This window comes from Diuraphis noxia, unplaced genomic scaffold (assembly GCF_037042655.1).
Source record: "Diuraphis noxia isolate RWA-SAM2 unplaced genomic scaffold, SU_Dnox_SAM2 contig0003, whole genome shotgun sequence".
In the NCBI taxonomy this organism is placed as follows: domain Eukaryota; kingdom Metazoa; phylum Arthropoda; class Insecta; order Hemiptera; family Aphididae; genus Diuraphis; species Diuraphis noxia.
In genome coordinates, this window is record NW_028301713.1 from 10,983,073 (window position 1) to 11,008,428 (window position 25,356).

General features: G+C 27.3%; 2 protein-coding genes across 4 annotated transcripts; one reads left to right on the forward strand and one right to left on the reverse strand.

The window, feature by feature from the left end:
* Positions 1 to 7,128: 7,128 nt before the first annotated feature.
* On the forward strand, positions 7,129 to 12,301 carry LOC107171168 (sn-1-specific diacylglycerol lipase ABHD11-like). Of its 2 annotated transcripts, none has more exons than XM_015521402.2 (4): positions 7,129 to 7,581; positions 9,779 to 9,952; positions 10,026 to 10,196; positions 11,765 to 12,301. In XM_015521402.2, exons 1-4 carry the CDS (start codon positions 7,360 to 7,362, stop codon positions 12,086 to 12,088), a joined length of 891 nt encoding a protein of 296 aa, XP_015376888.1. In that variant the 5' UTR covers positions 7,129 to 7,359; the 3' UTR covers positions 12,089 to 12,301. The 2 variants fall into 2 exon arrangements, with proteins under 2 accessions (XP_015376888.1, XP_089079029.1); XM_089222903.1 differs by lacking the exon at positions 7,129 to 7,581 and adding an exon at positions 9,241 to 9,390.
* A 149-nt stretch (positions 12,302 to 12,450) lies between these two features.
* Positions 12,451 to 16,274, reverse strand: LOC149056713 (uncharacterized). 2 transcript variants are annotated; one of them, XR_016190852.1, is made up of 3 exons: positions 16,207 to 16,274; positions 12,986 to 13,130; positions 12,451 to 12,894 (listed from the first exon to the last, which is right to left on the reverse strand). XR_016190852.1 is itself a non-coding variant. In XM_089222905.1 (3 exons), the coding sequence occupies exon 1, from the start codon at positions 15,722 to 15,724 to the stop codon at positions 15,236 to 15,238; it is 489 nt and encodes a 162-aa protein (XP_089079031.1). In that variant the 5' UTR covers positions 15,725 to 16,170; the 3' UTR covers positions 12,451 to 12,894; positions 12,986 to 13,130; positions 13,408 to 15,235. The 2 variants fall into 2 exon arrangements, 1 of the variants encoding a protein (XP_089079031.1); XM_089222905.1 differs by lacking the exon at positions 16,207 to 16,274 and adding an exon at positions 13,408 to 16,170.
* Between the last annotated feature and the right edge of the window lie 9,082 nt (positions 16,275 to 25,356).

Genomic DNA, 25,356 nt, shown 5'->3' on the forward strand with positions numbered 1-25,356 from the left:
CATATATATTATACATTCACAATTACTTACTATAATAGTTATTCTTAGCTTAACCACTAAACGTTGTTAGAATATTAGAAATATAATTTATTGAATTTATATAATTTTTAGTTTTCGGTATATGATGGTTAGAATTATAACTATCGGTAGTGGACCTTTTTTAAGGAGTTCAATATTTGCAGTATTACAATTGAACTTTCCCGGGATTACCAAGTGTGTGCAAAGTAAACGTTCATAAGTTTATACCTATATCTACACGTCTGTGTTGTATTTTTGTCCCTTGTGCAACTATAGCAGTTCTCACATGCATCTGCGCATAACAATATATAATATTTGACGTTGGATTATACTGTTTATTTGATTTGTTAGAACTTCAAATAAAATCAGACCGTTTTGAGAGTTAGAAAGTAATACTATGTATTGAGACAAAATAATAATATTTAGAAATATTGAAATACCTACTCTATTTAATATTTAAAGTTTCGATGTGCTTAAATATTGGACGATGAAAAAATATGATTTTAATTGATATATTATGCATCGAGTTAAATTTTTATAAAACTACTATTATAGAGACAACGTGATTAAAATATAAACTAACTTTATTTTAATCTTTAATTATGATTTTTGTATCAAGAAATATTATTATGTAATTAAAGTAAAATGTAAGTGTAATTGAAACCTTGTCACGCTATTTTACTCGTCAGCGATTGTTTATCTGGAAAAAATAAATAGTTTTCCCGTTTAAAATTAAAAAAGCGGGTAAGTCGTGTATGTCGCTCTGCTGTACAGTAGGTTACAAGTGGGTTACTGTAATGGATGGAATTAAATTTGAATCCAATGATATTATATCAATGTATACGAAAAACGATTCTGAGCGAAGACGATTTATCTGTCTAGGATATATTATAGATTATTAAAAATTTTCAAATCTTAGATTTAAAAAGAAAATTTTTTATGAATTTCTAGTTTGAAATAATTTGCGAATTTTCGTGATTTTTACATAATATGTTGTCAAAACTCAAACTTTGAATGCTTATAAAAAAAAATTGTGACTATGTATTTCTTTTATTTTTCAACTGCTATTGTAAAAATATGTTAGGAGACTTGTATTAAATTTTCAAATCTTAGAATTAAAAAGAAAAACTTTTATGAATTTCTATCTAAGATAATTTGAACATTGCCGTAATTTTTACGTATTTAATCAAAATTTGAACTTTAAATGCTTATAAAAAAAAATCGTGCCTGCGAATTTTTAATATTTTTTAACTGCTATTTTAACAATGTGTTAGAAGCCTTGTATTAAATTTACAAGCTTTTCTACCGAACAAATAAATTTTTATCGATATTTATAGAAAAAAAAAACTAAAAAAGTTGAAAAATTAAAATGTCAGTAAACAGCTCAAAACAAATCTAAATATTTTGAAAATTTTATCAAATATATAAAATGCCTATATAAACATTCAGTCAAAATTTCAAGTATCTGCGGCATCAAAATAAGGAAATCGCTAAAAGTGAAAATCCAATGTTGTAAAAATTTAAATTTCAAATGCTCATAAAAATTTAATTTGAATTTCCGGTGGAATTTTTATTTGTGATAAGGATTGAAAAACTTGTATGGAATCTTGTATTAAATTTTTAAATCTTAGATTTAAAAAGAAAATTTTTTATGAATTTCTACCTTAAAATAATTTGTGAATTTTCGTGATTTTTACGTATTTTGTCAAAATTCAAACTTTGAATGCTTATAAAAAAAATACAATTATCCACAAATAAAATTATTTTTCGTTATTTTACCCGTTTGCATCAATGTCGGAACTGAAATACTGCAGTAAACTTAATCAGTTTGCCTACCTTCGATGTTTGATCTTCATCGGATACATTGTTCATGTACAATTTTAGAACTATGTTTAAAATTTGATAGTGACAACATTTACAAAAACTAGTTTTAAATACTATGTATTATATTGTTATTCTATGTTTTATTATTAAACAAAATAATATTAAAGTTATTTTCTCTTGTCTTTCATAAACCGGGACAAAAGTAATGACCAGCCTTGACACCGGGACATGGTGTAAAAACCGGGATGAATCATAATACACGGTTACGGAACGTTCAACCATTGAACTTTCAAACCGGTCAAAATTTGAACCATTAAACCATTGCAGCACTCGGTTCATGCCGGGTTAAAATTTGGTATTCAAAATGATCAACGGTCGGTGCTGGGAACCAATCACGGTGTAGAGAAGATAAGGTGACACCACTCTTGTGGGCCGAGGGCCGTTCTCCGACAACTGATAACAACCAATTTTTTCTCCGACAGTCAGTGACCAACCATGAAAAAAAAATGTCAAATTGTTATTTGAAATAAATATATATAGATACTATACATATCTAATCCTAACCTACAAAGTTTGAAGTTGAAAGTTCGTTGTATGTACACATTTTAGTTTTAACTATTGGAAGTGTTGGAAGCATTTTGTCATGGTTTGAAGCTTCTGAATAGTTGTTTTCTAAGGTAAGGCATTAAAACCATTATTATAAACATTGTTGAAATTATATTTATTAAAAAAAATTATAAAACATACAATGTCATAAATCATAATATATAAATATAATAGAACTATAAAACACATAATCATTGTAAAACCAATACATTCATCGCCTATTATATTTATTGTATATAATAAATATAATAAAACACACATACCTAGTCAATGTAAAATCAATACATTCATCACTATTCACTACTAATTGAATTTGTCAATAAATGTAAAAAATTAAATGTATAATTTGTCAATAATTAAATCTGTCGTAATAAAGTAGTCAAAAGTATAAAAATTGTATAAAAATAATAATAAAATTTGAAATAAAATTTTATTAGGTTATCATGGCTGTGGGCCAACTTGTCTATGCAGATACCCATCCATCATATGGCCGGCTCTTTGGAGAAACATTAAGAGATTCCCATCGTCATCGTCATTGAGAGTATCAATATACTCTCTAACCGACTTACCAGTAGGTTTATTTATATTTTAAACTACTGAAGAATAAATGCATAACTGTAAACAAATGCAATCAAATTTAGTTGGTTGAACAATTACTATAGTTCTATAAATAAAAGTAATATAAATTTAAAATAATATTACAAACATTAATAAAGACCAGATAGACTTAAACAATATTGGTGGCAATTCAATGAGGAATTGGATAAACAACTACATTTTTTCTAACAGTATATTTTTATTATTTTATTTTATATTATAATAAAATATAATTATATATTAAACAACTTCCAGCCCTGTGGTTTTCTCATCTGATGTTCATTAATGCACAAACAAAAATAATAAATAATAATATATTATGTATTTAATTTTTATTTATATTATAAATGCATTTAACAATGGTATTTAAATTTCATATTATAAATTTATTTAGCCATGGTATTTACATTTTATTTATAATAAAGATATATCTACTACAAAATTTAAGTTTGTAGAGTCTACAATAATGACAGAAGTAAAAACAATAGAGCATTATAATATTGTTGGATTTAGATGGCCTTAATTTCAAAGATTTTCTTTTTAAGCGATTTTATTCTTAAAAATGAGCTTTTAAGTTTCGACGATTCAGATTACAAATTTGTTTACTTTTTAGCACAACATTTCCCTAACGTCAATTTAATAAATATTATGTTGGTAATGGAAAATATTTGAGGTTATATCATGTTATCAAATTTAAGTTTGTCGGAGAACGACCCCCATCTCCACTCTTGTATCTTTCAATGTGACAAGTGTTACAACTTACAATATTGACTCAAAAAATCGCGGCAGTTTGGTTCAGAACAGATCACCAGAGTACCTACGCTACCATTTGCACGAAGGCCGACTTTTATACGAGTCGTAATGTAGATTATATTTTATATTTAAATTTTATTTATTTTAATTGTTATTCAAATGTCAACAATGTGCATGTCAATATAATACATTATATGTTATATTGTATAGATTATTAAAATACACAATTATTTTGGAATCGTGTTCCAATTATTATGTAAATTTTTTAATAATATATGGTATTCACTATTCAGCCATATTGTATAAATAATATATTGATTTAAATAAAATGTATGATATTTATACATTCATTTATTAATTGATACATATATGTACAAAAATGGAATTAGTAAATAGGTACAATTTAGTACAATAGATAAAAGGTACTGGTACTAGTTCAAACTGCTAATAAAAGCTCAAATATACTGCTACTACCTACTAACCCAAGTCCCAAGTTACTTTGGCCAGTTGAGCAAAGTAGGTATACCCAAGTCCCAAATATCAAAACAAAAAATCTTAATTATATTTATGTAGGTACCCATATTATAATATATAAGAAAAAAAAAATTAAATATTAAGTATGATGTAAAGAAGATAGATCTACAATAGAGAATTGAATATATTATCAATCAAAATAATTATATAATATACATAATAATAATTAATAATACTTATAAATTGATAATATTCTATTTTTAATTCTCATTTAGATACCTAATTGGTTATTTACTTGTACCATCTAAAGAACTTTATGAAATTATTTATCAAGTAATATAATAATATATAATAAATATAAATAAGCAAACAATTTACATAGGTTATGTATTATGTATTATTTGTATATTAATTAATAATAATTATTATTAGTTTTAGCTAGAAGCCATTTGCTCAATTATTGCAAAAACTAAAATACAAAAAAAAAATTATTATTTTTAATATGAGATGAGCTAAGGACACTGTCCTTAGGACAGACAAATTTAATATAAAATTACTCGGGTGTGATGAACATGTAAATGCATTAACCAAAAATATAATAACATTTTATTTACATTCCAGAATGTATTTTGTATGTGAGAAAAAAATAAAAAACAAAAAAACTTAGCTAAACACTAAGCAGTCTAAACTCGTATTATAACAATGTAACATATAATTGTTAAAATATAATACTTTTATGATAAAACTTCCTTCATATTAATATAATATAATATAAATCCATATTAAATTGTACATAATTGAATCCAGCGACACGGTAGTGTCGCGAGCTAAGTAAAAAAAAAAGGAAGGCGAAGCACTCGACCGTGTATATATACAGAAACCTAAACATTCCCATTTAATACGTGTTAATATTTTGGTATTCTTTATTAAAGGCTGTAGGTCTAATAAATGAACCAAATAGTTAGAATGAGATATCAATCGATCGAGAAAATCATAGGCTACGTGCTTTTATAATTTTAAATAGAATCGGTTGAATAGTATTTTAGTTATGATCAAAAAACTGTGGATATTTAAGTGATCATTTTATATTACTTTCGCCGCCGGCTGCCGTATTAAACGCGTCATGTTGACGGGACGAGTGAGAGGATTCTTGCGACGGCGGCGTGTGTCTCCCACTACTATTGCTTCCCCCCACCGCTAGACACATACAACATACTAACACGCGAACATGGTCCACAATCGCTTATCAGTTATCGGTATCGGTGCATTCTGTTTTCGTAATTTGAAATTTCGTTCTTTCGTCTCGCGTCCTGCGTACGAGTTTGTTGTCGGCGTTATTGTCTCGTGTCCATAATATTATTATTCAATGCACGTGGTATCACCAAACCTAACCGTATCGACTATCTATCATTTTCCATTGAGCATTTTATTGTTAAATAATATATAGTCGTTATAATAATAATTATTATTATAACAGTCTTTATTATAATTTATAATACTTTATTGTGACTGTCTTCATATTTGTGTCGAATTGTGTCTACATTAAAAATGGTAACTTAACTCCAAAAGGCGCGAGATATGAGGAAAAAAAATATCAAGAGTCTACTCAATCTAAAATCGTAGTTGAAAGTTATAATAGTACTACTATTAAACAGTGCAGTATTAACACGGTACATGAAGTACCACTAAAAAGAAAGAATCCAAAATCCAAACAGTTATTTCCATTTTATTAAATATTGAAAAATGTACCAATAGATCAATTGGTAAATTAAAAATGCCTCTGGTTCAAGGTAGGTGTACTGCAGATAGAGTATTAAAATGGGTGCTGAAGTATAGGAAACAAAATGTACTTTTGTACAGAACGATATGTTTAAACATCTTAAAAAAATTATAAATAAGACATTACATCATAATAATGGAAAAAAAAATAAAAAATATCTTGACCCTAATAAAACCTAATGATATCTCAACAAAAACACTACGTCAACTCCGTGTAAAAAAACGCTAAGTAAAAAAAAAAAAATATATAAATGCAATAAAATGTGTGATATAAGGTGGAATCTAAGTAAATAGTTTAATGAATAAAATGTATGTATAAATAATTAATTCAAATTTAATAAAAATTGGTTATTTATATTAATTTATAATATGAATTATTTTAACTCAAATTGATCCAATTTTGGTTTACTTGGCCGGAAGATTCAGTCTAAAAAATGTATAGCCAAGTACTAATAGTTTATGTAATAAATAATGAAAGCACCATTACAATAAATAAATTGTTTCCGGCTAAGTAAACCAAAATTGGATCAATTTGAATTAAAATAATTCATATTATAAATTAATATAAATAACCAATTTTTATTAAATTTGAATTAATTATTTATACATACATTTTATTCATTAAACTATTTACTTAGATTCCACCTTATATCACACATTTTATTGCATTTATATATTTTTTTTTTTTTACTTAGCGTTTTTTTACACGGAGTTGACGTAGTGTTTTTGTTGAGATAGAATAAAAGTGTTCATTTATCGGCCTTCATAGGACATCCAGCGCTCCCGGTGGTGATTTCTATCTGTGGTAAAATTTTCAATCAAGATTTCGAACAAGTGACGACACCTTATCAATACACCTACACCAGCTTGCTCTAGACCACGGTTATCTACATAATGATAACATTGTAGATGTAGATAACTATTTATGTTATATTAATATTAATATATTTATGTAGATAACCGTGCTCTAGACGCTCATAAATTTTCCTAAGCATCAAAGTCGGTTATCAGTAAACCGTACACTATTATTCGCTGATACTATTCGTCGTTATCGGTCAAATTTTTTTACATCATCTTTTTTTTCTTTGTTTTTTTATCTCTGAAAGTCCGATACGAACATTACGAACATCCGCGTACGAAAGATTATTATTTTATTATAGTAGTTTACAAAACATTACATCATTTCACTTCGGTATTGTACGTCGTCGAATTTCTGTTGGATTTCATGTGCGTTGCGCACAATCCATCAATAGTCGGCCGTGCGGCACCCAGTTAGTTCACTCCAAGTCCCATTCAGCCTTTGCCACTATGATCAAGTCCAAGTCGTTTCTGTCCACGACGTGTTTACTTAGGGAGAGCCGGCTGCCGTTCAGTGCCAAACTGCAACCCATCAAAATGTCGTACACATCATATGAGTCGGCCGCAGACGGCGGACAAAAACCGCCGATCATTATCATGCACGGTCTGTTTGGCTGCAAGTCCAACTGGAACAGTTTGTCCAAATCCCTGCACAATATGACCCACAGAAAAGTAAGTAGTGAAACGGTTACTGAAATGTGTACCTAAAGAACTTTTCAAAAATATACTACCTATGTGTTAAATGGATGTATGAATAAGTTTACGAATAATAGAAATTACCTATGTTATACTATTGTTTTCTGTCTTTAAATAACTGCCAAACCATATTAATTTAATATGTAATTAGTAACTGCTTGAAAAAATTAAGTTGACATTAATATTGAATCGTCAGTATATGATGTTTTTAATCGCTTATGTTGATTTGTTGAACATTTTTTAAATTAAAAAATGAACTCTTCATTAATTATAAATAGTTATAAGGTATTTGATTTTTTGTCTAAACTTGTAGTGTTAAAAATTAGTTGATTATTATTTAATCATTTAGTATGGCCATAACATAATATTTTTGTAAATGCATACACAGTTCTAAAATGTATAGGATAATAATAAAAATTTAAGTAAAAAGGTCAAACACTAACCTTAGATTAGATTAGAACCACCTAGGTACATTTAGTGGCAACTATTCAATTAGTTTTTATTAGTTAGATACCTCGTTAGATACCTACCTAATGTATTAATGAACTATTGCTTTTGTTACACAAATTAATTTTATACTCATGAATCATGAAACTGAATATACGAAACCAATCTATAGAATTATGAATAATTGATTGTTGAATCATTCTTTTCTAATAGAATTATTTATTGTTATTTTATCTTCTAAATACTTTTATGCTATCTTAAATTACTGTATGTTTAGTTTTATTTTATTCAATAAATTTAACATAGGTACCTATTGTATTTTGGTCAAATGTTAATTGTTTCCTGGCATTACTTTAAATTTTTCTATTTAATGCATAGACATGTTTATAATATTAAAATATAATGATTTATCTAATCCTAAATGTAAGATTATAGTAGAGATCTATTACCTACACACACAAAATATTTTTTACCTTTGTAGCTATTAACTAGGGCTCGGAAGTTGATGACCTTAAAAACAATAAAAAATGCCCTAAAAAAATATGTTAAAATGACAAAAAATGTCCTAAAAAAATTACCTAAAAATTACAAATATTAATATTATACATTTTTTTTAAATATTTTACTCTATTTTACTATAAAATTCAAAATATGACATAAAAATGACAAAAATGTCCTTAAAATAGGAAGATAAAAAAATAAAAAATATTTGTTTTATAAATTTATCAAAGCTTACAAATTATTTAAAAATTAAAATCATTGCATTCCACAATTAGAGCGTATTTTTAGTTATCGAAAGTAATTGAACGACGATTATCTGTTAATAAATATTTATAATTGGAAAAAAATTTCTCTCTACGTCTACTGAAGTGATTGGGGCAAATCTGAAATGTACCAAATCATCAGTTAAAATGACTAAAAATGTGGGAAAATGACTTAAAAATTTCAAAAAATGACTTAAAAAGTAATAAACACCAAAAAATGCAAAATAAAAATTAGTTATTCAGATTCACATGCTTATGAAACAGATTTGTAGCCAGGAGAGTATCGTCTAAAAAGTTCCAAAAAAAAATGCAAAATGCATCAACTTTTGAGCCCTACCAATAACATTATTTGATACATAGTAACTATTTAATTTTTAATTTTATTATTGTTTTAGAACTAAAATTACCAAAAGTATATATCTTCATTAAAACTGAGGATTTAAGCATTACTAAAATTTAGATTATCAGACTGGATCTAAAATACAGATATATTCTGGAATAGATCTTGATAAACCGATGAATTTAAAATATGTACCTACCTTGGTTTATATTTCAATTTGGATTACACATGCCTGTAATTATTGATTTTTATTTATTTTATACTACATTTTTACTTAATTAAAATTCAAGAAGTTAATATTTTTTAGAAAAAAATGTTAGCAGTGTAAAAACAATGTAATGGATAAAATTGTAAAAATGTGTTAATTTATTTTCAATTTTGCATTATTTGTTAGTTAGGTAGATACTAGATATATTACATCATTTTATATAATATAATATAATATATTATCAAGTATAATATTAGATACTTGCTACAATATTATCATAGATATATATTATATAATCTATGATATAATCTTGATATCAAAAAAACATTATAATTACAATGCTCTTACAATTATGTATATGTTCTTAAATTATATTTCATGATTTATTAAGAAGTTGTTTATACTTTTTTTAAGGTAATTACTGTTGATGCAAGAAATCATGGAGACTCACCGCATACTTTGGAGCAGTCATATCAGCTGATGGCTGAAGACGTTAAATTTTTAATGGAAGATTTAGGTGTAAAAAAAGCTTCATTAATTGGTCACAGCATGGGTGGCAGAACAATGATGTACTTAGCAATCATCTATGTAAGGTTTGTTTTGATATCAATGTTTTCATTAATTACATATCAGCTAAAAATAATCAGCAAAATATATTTAGCCAGAACTTGTGGAATCCTTAATACCAGTTGATATATCACCAATCAACAGCAAAGAAGTGAGTGATATCCAAAGTATTATAGATGTCTTAAGAGGTGTTAATTTAGATGTTAATGGATCCATATCAAAAGTTCGTAAATTGGCAGATGAACATATGAAAAGTTCAATAGAGGTATGTTAAATTATAACTTATATGTATTATGAATCTATGATATTGTCGAGTTCTACAAAATAGTATAACTATTATTTAAGCATTTTTAAGATTATCCAATTTTTAATTAGGTATTAATTTTTCTAAACTATTAATGCCGTGTTGCCAAAAAAAATGTATTGAATTAAATGGTTCACTAAAATGTAATGGACCAATTATGGACCACTAAATCTTATTTAAAGTACATTTAGCACACTATGGAAATATTAAATACTTAATGCAACCAGGAATTAATATTATTCATGCTGGAGTATCTCCGCTGTGAAGCCTTTTTTTAGTTATAACAAAATAATTGTACACATTGTTTCAAGTCTTCATCCGATTTAAAAAATGTGTATTTATTTTAAAAATGAAGATATAAAGGTGAAATAAAATAAAATATATTCTTAAAGTAGTCAAGTTTTAATTACTTTGGTTACAAATGTTCAATATGGTCCCCATAGGCCACCCAAAATACATCTATACGGTGTTCAAATTCCTCCCAAACGTTGCTGATCATATCAGGTATCATGGCATTCACAGCATCTGTGATTCTGATTTTAAGCTTTTTCAAGTTTGTTGGATATGGTGGTACATACACTTAATATTTTACATATGCCCATAAAATAATCACACATCATGGGTCAGGGAAACGAGGTGGCCAGAGATGAATCACCAAATCATTGTTTCCTTTACTCCCAATTCATGGCTGAGGGAGTTTCTCTGTACCTAGTTCACTAATCATTACGGTGCCAAATTTATCAGCTAGATAGCTTAAAATAAACTCACCTTTTCATTAATACATGTGCCGTTAACCTACGATTACAGATTAACCATGAACGAATATATCAGTTCATAATCAGATGAGAACTTTTGAAGCAACGTATATTCAAGTTAAGACTTATAACAATTTTTTTTTTAATTGCTACCAAAAAAAAAGAGGTAGACCATAATATGTTTAAATTTACTGAAAAGTATAATAATTTTAAATAATTTATCAAATTGTAGCTATAAGCACTAATAGTAATTTAAATTTGTTAATTTTCTAAAATTTTGGAGAAATAACAGAACAATTTATATATCTAAACTCCATTCATATAGTTAATAGTTTTTTTTTTTTTAATTATAAGTTATCTTATCTTAAATTAAGTACATTTTAAATTACTTATTACTAAACTTTAAATGTCTGATTTTGTTATAATATAATTTTATTTCTATCAGTATTTTTTTTAATAATTAGGTTAGGTTAAAGGAACTAGTTAATTTTTCAAGTCAGATACAAAAATAAATATTAGGTTCTTTGGTATGTGGATTGAAAATAAATTTTTTTTAAAGGAATTAAGAATTTTTAAGCTATTGATTTAGCATTTGATTTAAACACATATTGAATTTATTTTAAAACTTAAATTAAGAACTAAAATATATAATAATTATTAGAAAATGGCTAAGATTGAGATTATTACAAACTATGATATTATAATTTGTTAATATTTATTTATACAACTATTTATTGGTTAATTATTAATTATTTTTATTTTTGTGTTCTACAGAGTCCAATACTTCGACAGTTCCTCCTAACCAATCTTATCGAAGTGAACAAAAAATACCAATGGCGCATGAATATAGAATCCATCAATGTTAATTTTAAAAACAATCTTGCCGTGTTTCCACCTGTTCAATCAACATATGATGGTCCAACATATTTCATCGGAGGCGGAAATTCAGTTTTCTTGAAACCATCTGATCATGAGGCCATCAAACAGATATTCCCTTCAGTTAAATTTGATTACATACCTAGTGCTGGTCATTGGCTACATGCAGAAAAACCTCATGAGTTTTTGAAATTAGTTACACTATTTTTAGCTACTGTATAGAAATATAATTTTTATTTTGTAACTTGTGACTTGTTAAATTTTTTTAATGCTTAAATTTACAAATGTTACCTTAAAAATGCTAGTTAAGTCTTGTAATCTAAAAAATTGTTTGTTCATTCAAACTTTTAAGTCTGAAAAATTGTTACACAATTATTAAACTATTGGTAAAATTTGATATTTGAAAATTTCAAATATAATTCCCTTTGTTAAATATTATTGTTATAGTTATTATTTAATTCTATCAAACTATAAGACAAATAGTAGGCAGTTTGAGTTAACAATATTAACGTGTTGCCAGTTGCCACAGTTACAGAAAAATAAGATGATTGTTATACAAATGACTTATAACAGTTATAACAAAGTTAATAATTGTAAAGACATTTATTTTAAATAGCTGTACTAAACATAAAGTTTTGGGTTAGGCTGTATGTGTGTGCCATCCTCTAACTGACCAAAAAATGGAAAATATGTTGTGGTAGCAACAATCATTAACTGCTAGAGCAGCAATTCTCAAAATTGTTTTTTTGCGTGCCCTTAAGTATATTATTGATCAGTCGCGTACCACTGATGATTAAAAATAGAACAATACAAACTTTACATAGTAAAGTTTAGATAAAAATTAAGATGATTTTAAATTTAAATTTAAAATAACAAATTTTCAATGAGAACCATGGATTTGTAGATTTGATATTAGCGATGAAATATCTGGTTCAGTGTTACTTAATTTTAAGCATAAATTTGGCTCGAGATTCAGTTTGTTTCGAAACTTGTTTTTTACTTCGATCATTGAGAAGAATCCAGTTTCGCTAAGAAAAGTGGTTGTGAATGTTAATAAAAATAACAATGCTTTTTTAGACAGTAACGGATATTTGTTTTTAATCTTTATCCAAAACTCACCCAATTCTGATTTAGTAAATTCCATTTTCAAACTTTCATGTTTTTAATTTTCCATCCTACCACCATGCGGCCTTCCGTGTACTACCATGGAGTCTTTCACATACCACAGTTTGAGAACCGCTGTGCTAAAGTATTTTGAAAAATTCTGCAAAAAAAAAATTGAAAAATAATTGATTGTCTCGTTGAAAAATAAATAATGTAATTACTAATTCCATTTGTTTTAGGAATTTTTCAGAAAATTATACCACAGAATACATGCAATTTAATATATTCTGTAGTGAGACCACCAAATAATTTTTCTGTGATCACAGCAAGTATTATAAGACAAACGTCATTCACATATTACACTCATGGCAAGTTAAACTAGAAAGTAGGTTATTCATTTATACAGAATTCAATCTATTTCAATGAATAATACTAACACATGCACCATATAGTTTAATCATATAGTTATATGATACCAGAACCATAATGAGATATTTTTGTAATTGTCCAGCTGGAGCTTCTGAAAAGTGTAAGTATGTTTCTGCCTTAATTCATAATGTTAACAATGAAGATAGCTTTTTAAAAACTGATTTTCCTCAGATTTGGAGGAAACCATCAAAGGGGGAAGGGGATGAAAAATATAAAAAAAGGTGAAACAATTGAACTGCTCTTTCCAACCATAAAAAGATTAAAAGATTAAAAGATTAAATACTTAATATTAGCTATTATGACTTGGTTTATAACTATAATATATCTTCAATTAATTGTGATATAAAAAAGTTGACACCAGAGGAACAAATGTCTGCAGAAGATGATAAAGAATGTAAAATGTGTTTCAATGAAATAATAGATAATATTGAAATGGAAGAAATATTTATGAAAAATGATTGGTTAATGAATTTAATTTTCGAGAGTCAATCAAGTTACGATCACAGCTATGTTACTCAAACTTTATTAAATTTCCGGTGAATAAAAATGAGGATAAGTTTTATTTTACTACAATTGTAGTCAGAGATTGAAACCATCTGACAAACCGGTGAAATCTGAATCGGATTATCCGATGAGAATCACAGTTTTTTCATTATTGAACAATGTAAACAGAAACGACACCAAAAACCTTTAAACACCAATTCAAAATCATAACTGAAAACAAAGGTCTTTAAAAACAGTTTACAAAACCCAAACCATAACCTAACCATTCTTGATCTGTTATTTAAAAACCGAATAAAATTTAAAACTATTATCGGTTTCTTAAAATTTGATAAAGTTAATTAGGGTGAACAGACCAGTTATTGAACAGTTAAGGATTTGTTTGCAATAAAAATGCATTCATAATTAGGTTTTTAGCATCACATTTACACATTTTAGATTTTAAGATTGGTACAACTGTTTATTATAAAGCTAACATTGATAAAACCATATAAGATCAATTTACTATTAAGCATATTAGTTTAATTGAAAAAATAAGTGAAATCCTAGTGATTGAACATACTATACTAGTCTATGAACACTTCAAACCCAGTGTATGAACACCATATTATTACTCTGTGGAACACCTACAAATATTTTATTAAATAATTTGTATTTAATAAATACTTATATATAATTCATATATATAATTAATAATATAATTCATGAATAAAATGTAGTTCCTTTATTAAAAAATAACACATAATTTAAAAACATTTATACCTAATTACAAACATAGTAACAGGATTATAATAACAATTTTAAAACAAACATAACTTATGATTCAAGTAAAAGTATTAGTGACAACCAACTTGGTAACTATTAAAATAAATATCTGTGTAGGTAGGAAAGTAACAATGTTACAACTATATATAACAGTTGTATATTAAGTATTTAAAAATTAACAATTGTAAGTAAAGTAAAACAATTTTAAACAAACATAACTTATGACTTAAATAAATGTATTAGTGAAAATCAACTTGGTAACTATTAAAATAAATATCTGTGTAGGTAGGAATGTAACAATGTTACAACTATATATAACAGTTGTATATTAAGCATTTAAAAATTAACAATTGTAAGTAAAAAAAAAAAACTTAACGGCAGTATTCACAAATATAAGCAACTGTATTTTCAGAACCAGCACAGAGTTCATGGGCCCATTCAGCACATCCACAACATCTGATCCATGGCTCACCACTTTTTGACAAAGTGTAAGGTTCCTTACAGTACAAACATGTGGCATCATCTTCAGACCCCATAATTATATTCAATCCTGGTTTAATTTTTTTTGCACTATTTGATTTTTTTGGTTCCTGTTTTTTTGACATCTTTAAGACATTTTTCTTTTTTTATTTCCTCTCTACGTTTTCGTTTTTGTGTTAATTCTTCTTCTTTTTTAAGTTTTTCTTGTTCTTTACTGGCATGATATTCCCTCCACTTAATTGCTGTAACAGCAAATGGTAATTTTACATGACTTCTATTTTGTTTCTTTTTTGTGTCAGGCTTTGGCCAAAACAAATGTTTGCTCCATGATTCTTCAATTGTTGCAGGACTTAAATTAGATTTATTTACACTTACTGCTTTTTGAATGGTTTCATTTGGACACTTATCAACTATATTAACTTCTATAACTCCCTCACTTATTACATTATCAGTCTTTTTAACACTACAATCTATTATATTTTTAGGTTCTATTTCAATATCACATAATACAGTTTCATTCATATTATTTTCAGTCTCATCAGTTTCAAACATATCAGTCTCATTCACAGTTTCAAACATATTTATAAACCATAATTATAAATTTGACTATCATTGGTAATATTTTAATATACTCTATTTAATGCTGTATAATATTTTTGTAAGTCCACACTTAAATATTGACAATATATTTTGTAGAATATATTAATATATATTATATATATTATTATTAGGTAGGTATCGAGGTAACTAATGCAATAAAAAATGTGTACTATAATTTTTTTAAATATTAATATACCTGTTCAATCACTGGATTAAATTATATTTAAGCAATACCAATTATTGAACATGTGTTCAATTACTAGGTTTTGTTAAATTTTAGTAACTAGTAATTGAACACATACATAACTAGTCAAGATAAGGACTTTTTTTAAATTTTTAAGCAAGAAAATGATACAAATTTAGGTATTTAACATATCCAAACAAATAATAACCATATACAATGAATATTCTATTAGTTATTCAGTTCCCACAGAAAGTAATTTAGAGTACTTAGTACTTACTTAAACAAATTTGGCCCTAACACACGCAATTTTGATTACAGTGATTTTGTATATTTATCATTTTTTTGTTATCACATCTTAACTATTAAATCTTGGTTATACAGTATGACCACTATGTCTAATATTGAAAACAAAAATTATTTATTAAATAAGATATCTAGTTTTCTTAATTTTAAAGCATTTGTTGACGTTGTTCAATTACTGGAGGGTGTTCAATAACTGGTCTGTTCACCCTATATTATTTATAATTATACCTAGTTAAAACAATTATTTTCATACAAAGAAAATAATACATTATATAAATATTTTGATAAAAATTATTACGCTATTGGGTGAATTAATTTTTTTAATAAAATATCAACTTAAAATTTTAAATATAACTAACAATAAAACACAAATGTTGTAAAAAAATTAGAAAAATTATGATGAAAAAGTACACACTTTTATGATTACTGTATGTAATCTTGAGTAAAATAAATGAAACAAACTATGAAGAATAACAAAATCATGATGGAAATTTGTAATTTAGAGGCACATGGTTACTAATGTTAATTAATTGTGTACACAAAAAATCACTAAAGTTAAATTGTATATAAAAAAAAAAATGAGAAATGGGAATTGGTGCCCGCATGCAAAAAGTTTTCAAGAATCAATTAAAAAAATTGGAATAATTATAGGATAAGAAAACATACTAAAGACTACAGTATGTAATCTCAATTAAAATAAATGAAATAAACTGTTAAGAAGACCATTGAAATCATCTTGAGTGATATATATTTTTTTTTAATTAAACCCTCCTGTTGGTGCCGGTAGGCAAATGATTTTCAAGATTCAGATAAAATTGTGCACATTCAAAATATAAAACTAATTTTGATCAGAGGATGCATTATTTACTTTGATTGACATTAGTTTTTATGAAATACTGGTACAACCTTAATTTGGCTCTAAAACCATGTTCAAAATTATGACAATATTAATCATATGGTACCTTGGTACCTATATATAATATTTTAACTATTATGTATTTATTATTAAAGCAAAAAAAAAAGTATTTATTATTTACTAAAATATTAAGTAGATATACATAGAATTAATATTTTCCTTGTTAATTTTTAAATATTTTCTTTCCTTGTTATGTTTACTATGTCGAATACCTTGATAGTTAGTAGGAAAAGATCAACGCAAAGGTCACGAACTCACGACCAGTGATGATGATAGTCATCTATCATCAACTGAGCTCAAAACTTAACAATGTCAAAGGTGCCTAACCTAAAATAACCTTCAAATAACTTATTTAACCATCTGCTTGTCCGCGGGGAAGGCAATGCCGTAGCTAGGGTTAGGATTTGGGGAGGGAAATAGTGTATACAGTACTATACTACTATACACCCAGTACCCAACAAAAAGGCTGACTATGACACTAGGTTTAATAAGTATCAATCTGAATGATATTGAATTTGGGTAACGCGTGACAAACGGATCGTTAACGAGGACACCTTGAATAAAAAGATCCTTAGTTGGTTCCCGATATAGGTAAGTGTTTAGTTATCATTTTATTAAGTTGTATTGATTTTTAACTTCTTAGAAATACCTCTAATTATTAAAATATGGGACCTCTTGAAATATTTTTCGCCCTACTAGATTTTTAGGGCCTCGGTGCCACTTCCTCTTAGATAATACGTATGTTATGGATAGAGCCATACCCATACCCAATTTTTTTTGTATATAACTTTAAGCACATATTTTTAAGACGAGTGTCGGAGTGTCTAGTCATGATGAGTGCATATATATTTGTATACCTACGTGAGGGGACCTGGGGACCTGTCTTGAATATAGGCGCATCCATAGTACATACTATCAAGTTATAATCAAAAAATATTATGATCTAAACACGGAAGAATGATTTGATAAAAATTGTAAAAGTAATAACTAATAAGTAGGTATAATAGATTTATCTAATTGTATTGTCTCCGAATTACAAAAGTTCTGTTGAAGAGAATTTACCTATTATTATTAATAACTGATGATCCTATTGGTAACTGCTGAACATAAATTATTTATGTCTTGCTCTTGTAATAATAATTGAATACTTGGACATGTGAGACATCCTCATTAAAACAAAACAACTTTTGTAATGTATAATTATATAAATGGGCTATTATCTTTTTTTTTTTTATATATATATACAATTTTCCTGACAATTGGTAATCTAAACTTAAGGCTAAAAGAATATAATAATTTGACATTTTGAACAAGGTTAACATAAAAAATTTACAAAATCAGTAAGAATTGATAAATTAGAATTTAACAATATGTTATAAACTTAAAACTAACTATATTATTATATAACAGTAATAGGTATGTACAATTAAGATTTAATTAAGAATTAATAAATATGTGAGGATCACGTCCCTTTCCAACATTCCAACACACTAAAATTATAGTTATAATGGTTTTCTGGACCCAAAAACGTCATTGTGGCATCATGATAATTTTATTTTATTTTTACCTGGTACTTTAAAAATGACCCTTGACATCAGAAGTTGAATTATTAAAATTTTAAATATTTTTTAAGTGAAATGCACTAAAAAAATTTACACAATTTTGTCTACAATAAATTATTATTATTTATTATTTTAACGTAAACCTTTGCTGCGTGATAAGGTAATTTTACATCGCAGTGTCTGTATTTTTTTATGTGATAATGATCAAGTGTCCAGAAGAAAATTTAACCATATAAAATATCTCAAATTACATACTTATTGTTAATTATTATTATTGAAAAGTTATACTATGAACTATATTATCTTATCTTAAACAATGTACAATTGGAATGGTATTATTTTTATTATTACTTATTTCACGTATCTTTTTAACAAATCCATCGGAAACTATGGCCATATTAATTGTGTTTGTTTAGAAACAGTCGTAAGCATGTGGGGTAAAGATTCGTCACTAAGAACCCAGGTGGTCACCCATCCAGGAGCTAGAGACGCCAGGCAATGTTTGACCACGGAAAACCATCGCGCCACACCAGGCCTCAAAATACATTTTTGTGTGTTCCAAATATAAATGTTATTGTTTGCCATTCTTACATTAGTATACGACTAGTGTGTGCATATACCAGGCCAGAAGCAATTTTTGTTTTCAAGGGATCAACTACAGAACTTGATTTTACTGTTTGGTTTATAACACGTGTAAATAAGACGAGGATTCGTCACTAAGAACCCAGGTGGTCGCCCATCCGAGAGCTATAGCCTATAGCGAAGCCGGTCGATGCGTTGACCTCAGAACAAGACGTACCTAAGTGACTTCGGCCAACCACCGTACCACACCTGCAAGTCTAAAATTTACTTTTTTAACATATAGAAACCAATACTTTATCTATCATGTTATGAGATATTTAGTACTTGTACATCTATTTTTCATCAAGTTCAAAAATGTTTTTTTGTTTATTTAGATAATAATAACAACACGTATGTCGCTTGAAATATTAAATAGCTAATAAATACATACGTGATCAACTGTAATTTTTATTAAAAATTTCTAAAATCTTAAATTTAAAAAGTCAATTAGACTAGTCAAAAAAGTAAACGATTAAAACTATTATAGATTCCAACACTCGACTAAAATACAACTTTGAAAATGATTGTATTTCTCAGAAAAATTACCAATCATCAGATCTTTTCCAGTATTAGAGATTTGGATTAATTTTAAAAAACTAGTAAGAGAAATTGTATCCAATTCATAACGAAATTCTTATAGCGTTATAGCTCTTAATCACCTTCAAAAGTTGTTTTACTTTTATCTGGACAAATTACTGTAACGAATTTTTATTTTACAACATTTTATGTCTATACTAGAGAAAGGACTTTTTATGCATTTTTTTTTTTTTAAGCTTTATTGTATGCTTATTTCTAGGTAAGTAATAAATACACAGCATATTTCAAATTGTATGTGATCAAATCTTTAATGTTTTTAGTGGCTAATTAGAATTAAATTCGTCTTTAAGCACCGAAAATTATTTAAATAGGTATATTATCCTCAAATGGATTTATCTCTCAAATCTGTACGTACACTAGAGAGGTAAATGAAACCAATGTATTGATCACTTATTTAGTAGAGATGTGCATCTTAATACTGTTATAATTAAAACCAGTATAACGGATCATTACACAATCATAAGTAGTTTGATAATATCGCCGAATAATATAAAACATAATATAGATAGTAGAACTAATAATACTGCGTCATATATAAACTATAATAAAGTAGTTCAATCATTATCTATCAACGAATGGACTGGTTTATTTGAAACCAGTAATCCCTCGGCGGCATTAAGTAATTTTAATGGACATATTTTAGATACTATAAATAACTGTATAGTTTCAAAGCATCATACGAGTACGAAAAATCGTAAGCTAAAACCATGGATAACTAATGGTCTTGTAATATCTATTATAAAAAATAGAGATAAACTTAATATGAAAACTAAGAGGGATAAAACAAATCTTAAATTATTAAATTACTAGCTGCTGTCGGAAACTCGCTGTCCTGAAACTCGGGGGATAGGTGAGACTCGCTGAAGTGGGCGGTGGAGGCTAGTGACGACAATGTCGTCGTAGTTTTACATATAAAAATTGTTCCTGTTTAAAAACAAAAATTTGAGGAGGTGATAAGGATTTCTGATAATGCTTGGCGAACGCGTTACGAAGGCGGGAATGTTTGAATTTCGAGTTTGAGTGTCTAGATATATTCTCACATCACCTATGGCATATGCAAATCGGCCATTGAATAATACGGCCTCCCGTCGCATGTCCGATGCTTTTTCGTATGTAAAAAATCGTCAATTTGAAATCAATGTTTCAGTGTCTAGCAAGTTAATCTCCTCAAGTGAATATCGATTAACATATATGCAGCAGCTTGTCAGGTAGACCCTCTGTTCCGCGGCAATACATGAAATTCGGCTACTTTGGTAGTATAAACCTATTCTGTACACGCATAATATATTATTATAAACATTTTAGAGCACACATGATTGTATTCGCCGTGATAAACCCTAAGCAAATTTTATCATACACAGAGAAGTAACGTAAACCATACACACACACACATATATATATATTATATACCAGCCATTGAATTATACGGCCTCTCGTCGCATGTCCGATGCTTTTTCGTATGTAAAAAATCTTCAATTTGAAATCCATGTTTTGGTGTCTAGCAAGTTAATCTCCCCAAGTGAATATCGATTAACATATGTGCAGCAGCTTATCAGGTAGGCAATCCACCTGCGGTGGATTGCAGACCCTCTGTTCCACGGCAATAAATAAAACTGCGCTACTTTGGTAGTAGATATATATCTATTTTGTTCACGAAAAATATATGAATAACAAAACGCATATAAACGTATTTAATCTGATAAACCAATAGCATTTGATCATATAGACAGTCAATTTTATAAATAACACGCAATTCGCAATAGAAATTCACGATGAATAATAATAAAGTATTAAGTGAATTAAGAAATTAATGAATATCACAAATAAAATGGTGTGCATGCCGTGTAGAAATTCTTATGATTAACAGAGTACCTATGGTTTAGTCACAAATTAGTAATAAGTATTAATACAATGATGATTTATTTTAATGTGTTTCTGTTACATTTGCATTGATGAAATGAGTAATATAAAAGATATTCCTTTTATATATGTGTTTTTCTTCAAGGTGTTCCTATATAGTAAATTTTTTTTATATACCTATATCATCGAACCTAACTTATATTAAAATTATATACGTCATCATAAGTTCGAACAAATTACTGCTGGTAGTTGTGTAGCCTATAGGTTATTGAATAATACTGAAGACAACATATTGTATGTTTTAAGGAATTGGAATTTATTTAGTGTAACCAATGGCTTATTTTATATTATATACTACTATATACTATTTTGTATACTATACAGTATACACACACATAGCTTAATTAAATGGTTTTTTTTTTCTTGAAAACGGTTTATTATGGAAGACGGATCGTAAATGGTTAGGTACCCATCAATTATCATTTATCGTCGTTGTGGGATATCCAAATACATTTAGGCATATAGCTCTAATTGGTTTTCAGTGATGGTGGAGCAACCTTCACTAAAAAAAGAACTAAGTAATAATATAACAAAAAATAATTAAATAAAATTCGAAAAAAATGCAAAAGATCTCAGGTGGCTATGTTATTTAAATGAGCCACCGCAATAACTTAGCTAGTCCTACAACTAACAATTTTATTATTATTAATTAATTAATAAATAATACGATGTACGCGTAGATATAAGATGCGAAGTGATTAACGGTACTAAGCGATATCCAGAGACCACAGTATTTTCAAAAACACTTTTATCGATATCATTGATATCAATAAATAGATCACGCGTAGTTATTAAATATAACAGACTAAAAACACGGACTACCTAGTATTCAAGTATTTATTGTAGGTATAATATGCAACAGTAATTCGAGTGACAAATTATGATCATTAGAACATTGGAAAATTATGAAAAAAAAAAAAAAACGAAAAAAACATTAGGACATCGGTAAATTAAAAAAAATACAAAAAAAAGATCAAACAAATTAAATCAATTAATTTTGTTATCATTAGAACTCCATCTTTCCTTAAGAAGTCGGAGAAAAATCTGTCAAATTTATTATTCTCCGCCGCCGGGATCGAACCCTATACCCTAACATCTAATGCCTAACGCCTAACCTACTGGGACATCCTACCGAGATACTGGAATGTGGAAAAACTTTAGCATTTAAACCATTTTAATTTAGCGGCGATTAATACTAAAAACGTTTAAACGTGTGAATTATGTGTCAGTTAACCTTATAATATAGTAGGTATGTTTGTTTTTAATCGATGTGTTTATACTATTTCGGTATAGTATATCCATCTATGATTCTGTTCATATTGTACTAAGTTATGTTTCTATTCACTGTTTAGTCATAACATTTAGTTAACCTACCATTATTTTATTGCATATTGTAACTAACAAAATTAATCAAGAAGTCATGTGAATACACAGCAATTTCTTTTTTGTTAGGTATCAAATAAAATCAAAACATATTGTAATATATACAAAATCATTGTGTATATTTTAAAAATACATATACACGGCTAAATAATTAAGTTCTAGGTAAATGTTAAATAATTTACAATTAGTCGTTACTTCTAAATGTAGTGTAATATCAATATATTATTTTTTATTTATTTTGATAGTCTATGTTTAAATAATTTTATTAAAATCAAACTATTGAAGTCCTTTTAACTAAATTTGCTTATTAATTTATTCTAATTCTAATGATTTTTACACAATTTATCAAAATAAGGGAGTTTAACATAATATGCATGTATGTATACTATTTAATAAAAATAACATTTCATTTTGTCAACAAACTGTTTTGTGACTATACTATTATATTACAATGATGTACATTTATAGGTTTAGTTAAATAATTAACCTAACCAATATAGATTACCTACTTATAGAATCTACCTTGCCCATAAATAGCATAATTAATACTGTATCCATTTCAGTACATATAGACTTTCATAACTAACACCGTCAAGGCGTCAATGAACTAAAGTGTTATTTAGATCTATCACATATTTAATAATTTATTTTGATAGTCTATGTTTGAGTAATTTTATTAAAATCAAACTATTGAAGTTGGTTTAACTAAATTTGCTTATTAATTTATTCTAATTCTAACGATTTTTACACAATTTGTCAAATTAAGGAAGTTTAACATTATATGCATGTACCTGTGTATTATACTATTTAATACAAATAACATTTAATGTTGTCAACGAACTGTTTTGTGACTATACTATTATATTACATTGGTGTACATTTGTGGGCTTGGTTAAATAATTTACCTAACCAATATAGATTACCTACTTATAGAATCTATCTTGCCCAACAATAGCATAATTTAATACTGTATCCATTTCAGTACATATAGACTTTCATAACTAACACCGTCAATGAACTAAAGTGTTATTTAAATCTATCAAATATTTAAAAACAATAGGCTTTTCACAGTAGCTAACTTACCTATAAACAGTAATATTTAATAACACACTGACAATAATAGAGCCGGCGATGAACCAAAGCGTTAATATAATTACCAAAATATGCTTTTTCTGGTAAATTTGGGTAGGTATTTGATTATCAAAAATGTATAGACTACTCATAGAACCTAAATTATTTATCAACAATAATATTTAATGTTTTATCCGTCCCATGAATGACATTCATACAGCCGTTAATAAATAAAACTGTCCATATTATTACTACTGGTGTAATTTAGTAACTATTTAATTACCACAAATGAATAAAAACTACATTGCCTATAAGTAATGATATTTAATAATGCATCCGTAGCAGTACATACTCACTTTTACTAAATTATTAACATTACCACCAAAATATTCTAAATATGGTATAACCGAGTAGTTATTTAATCAATTTAAACATAAAAACCCTAAAGAGATTACATATACACAGATACTACGGTTGTCGATTAACCACCGTCGTATACTACTCATTACACCTATCGACAGCAATTAATATTAAACACCTTATCCGTAGCATCATATGATTACGTTCTTTGAGCCGTCGACGAACAAAAGTGTAAATAAATATTACATATTATTATATCACATGTAGTCGCACCTTTTATGTGCTGTGTTAAATATTTGGCTACTAACCGAGTAGCCGTTTTTGTAATAATTTATAAAAAGTAGGAACACTCAAACACCGTCGACATGAGCTTAAAATAAGGATTTCGAACAGACAAAAGACAGAATTAAACGTATTTAAAACAATATTTATTGAATCAAACAAAAACAGTATAATATTTATTATTATCAGTACAATAGGTAGGTACCGCACGTCTACGGGTTCGAAAATGAGTATACTACGCGAAAAAAGAGCAGTCGGCGGACTTAAAGACGAAAAAAAAAAACGATAAAAACGAAAGTCGGCCGCGTTTTCGATTTTAAAAGAAACGCCCTTGAATTAAACGTAAAAAAAGGCGACGGAAAAGGGCGTAAAAGCAGAAAAATCGAGTAAAAAGTGGAAAAAAAATAAGCGT

Coding starts and splice junctions, on each gene's coding strand:
- LOC107171168 (XM_015521402.2), top strand. CDS start 7,360: ATGATCAAGTCCAAGTCGTTTCTGTCCACGACGTGTTTACTTAGGGAG. Junction 9,953..10,025: donor TGTACTTAGCAATCATCTAT/GTAAGGTTTGTT, acceptor AAATATATTTAG/CCAGAACTTGTGGAATCCTT. Junction 10,197..11,764: donor ATATGAAAAGTTCAATAGAG/GTATGTTAAATT, acceptor TGTGTTCTACAG/AGTCCAATACTTCGACAGTT.
- LOC149056713 (XM_089222905.1), bottom strand. CDS start 15,724: ATGTTTGAAACTGTGAATGAGACTGATATGTTTGAAACTGATGAGACT.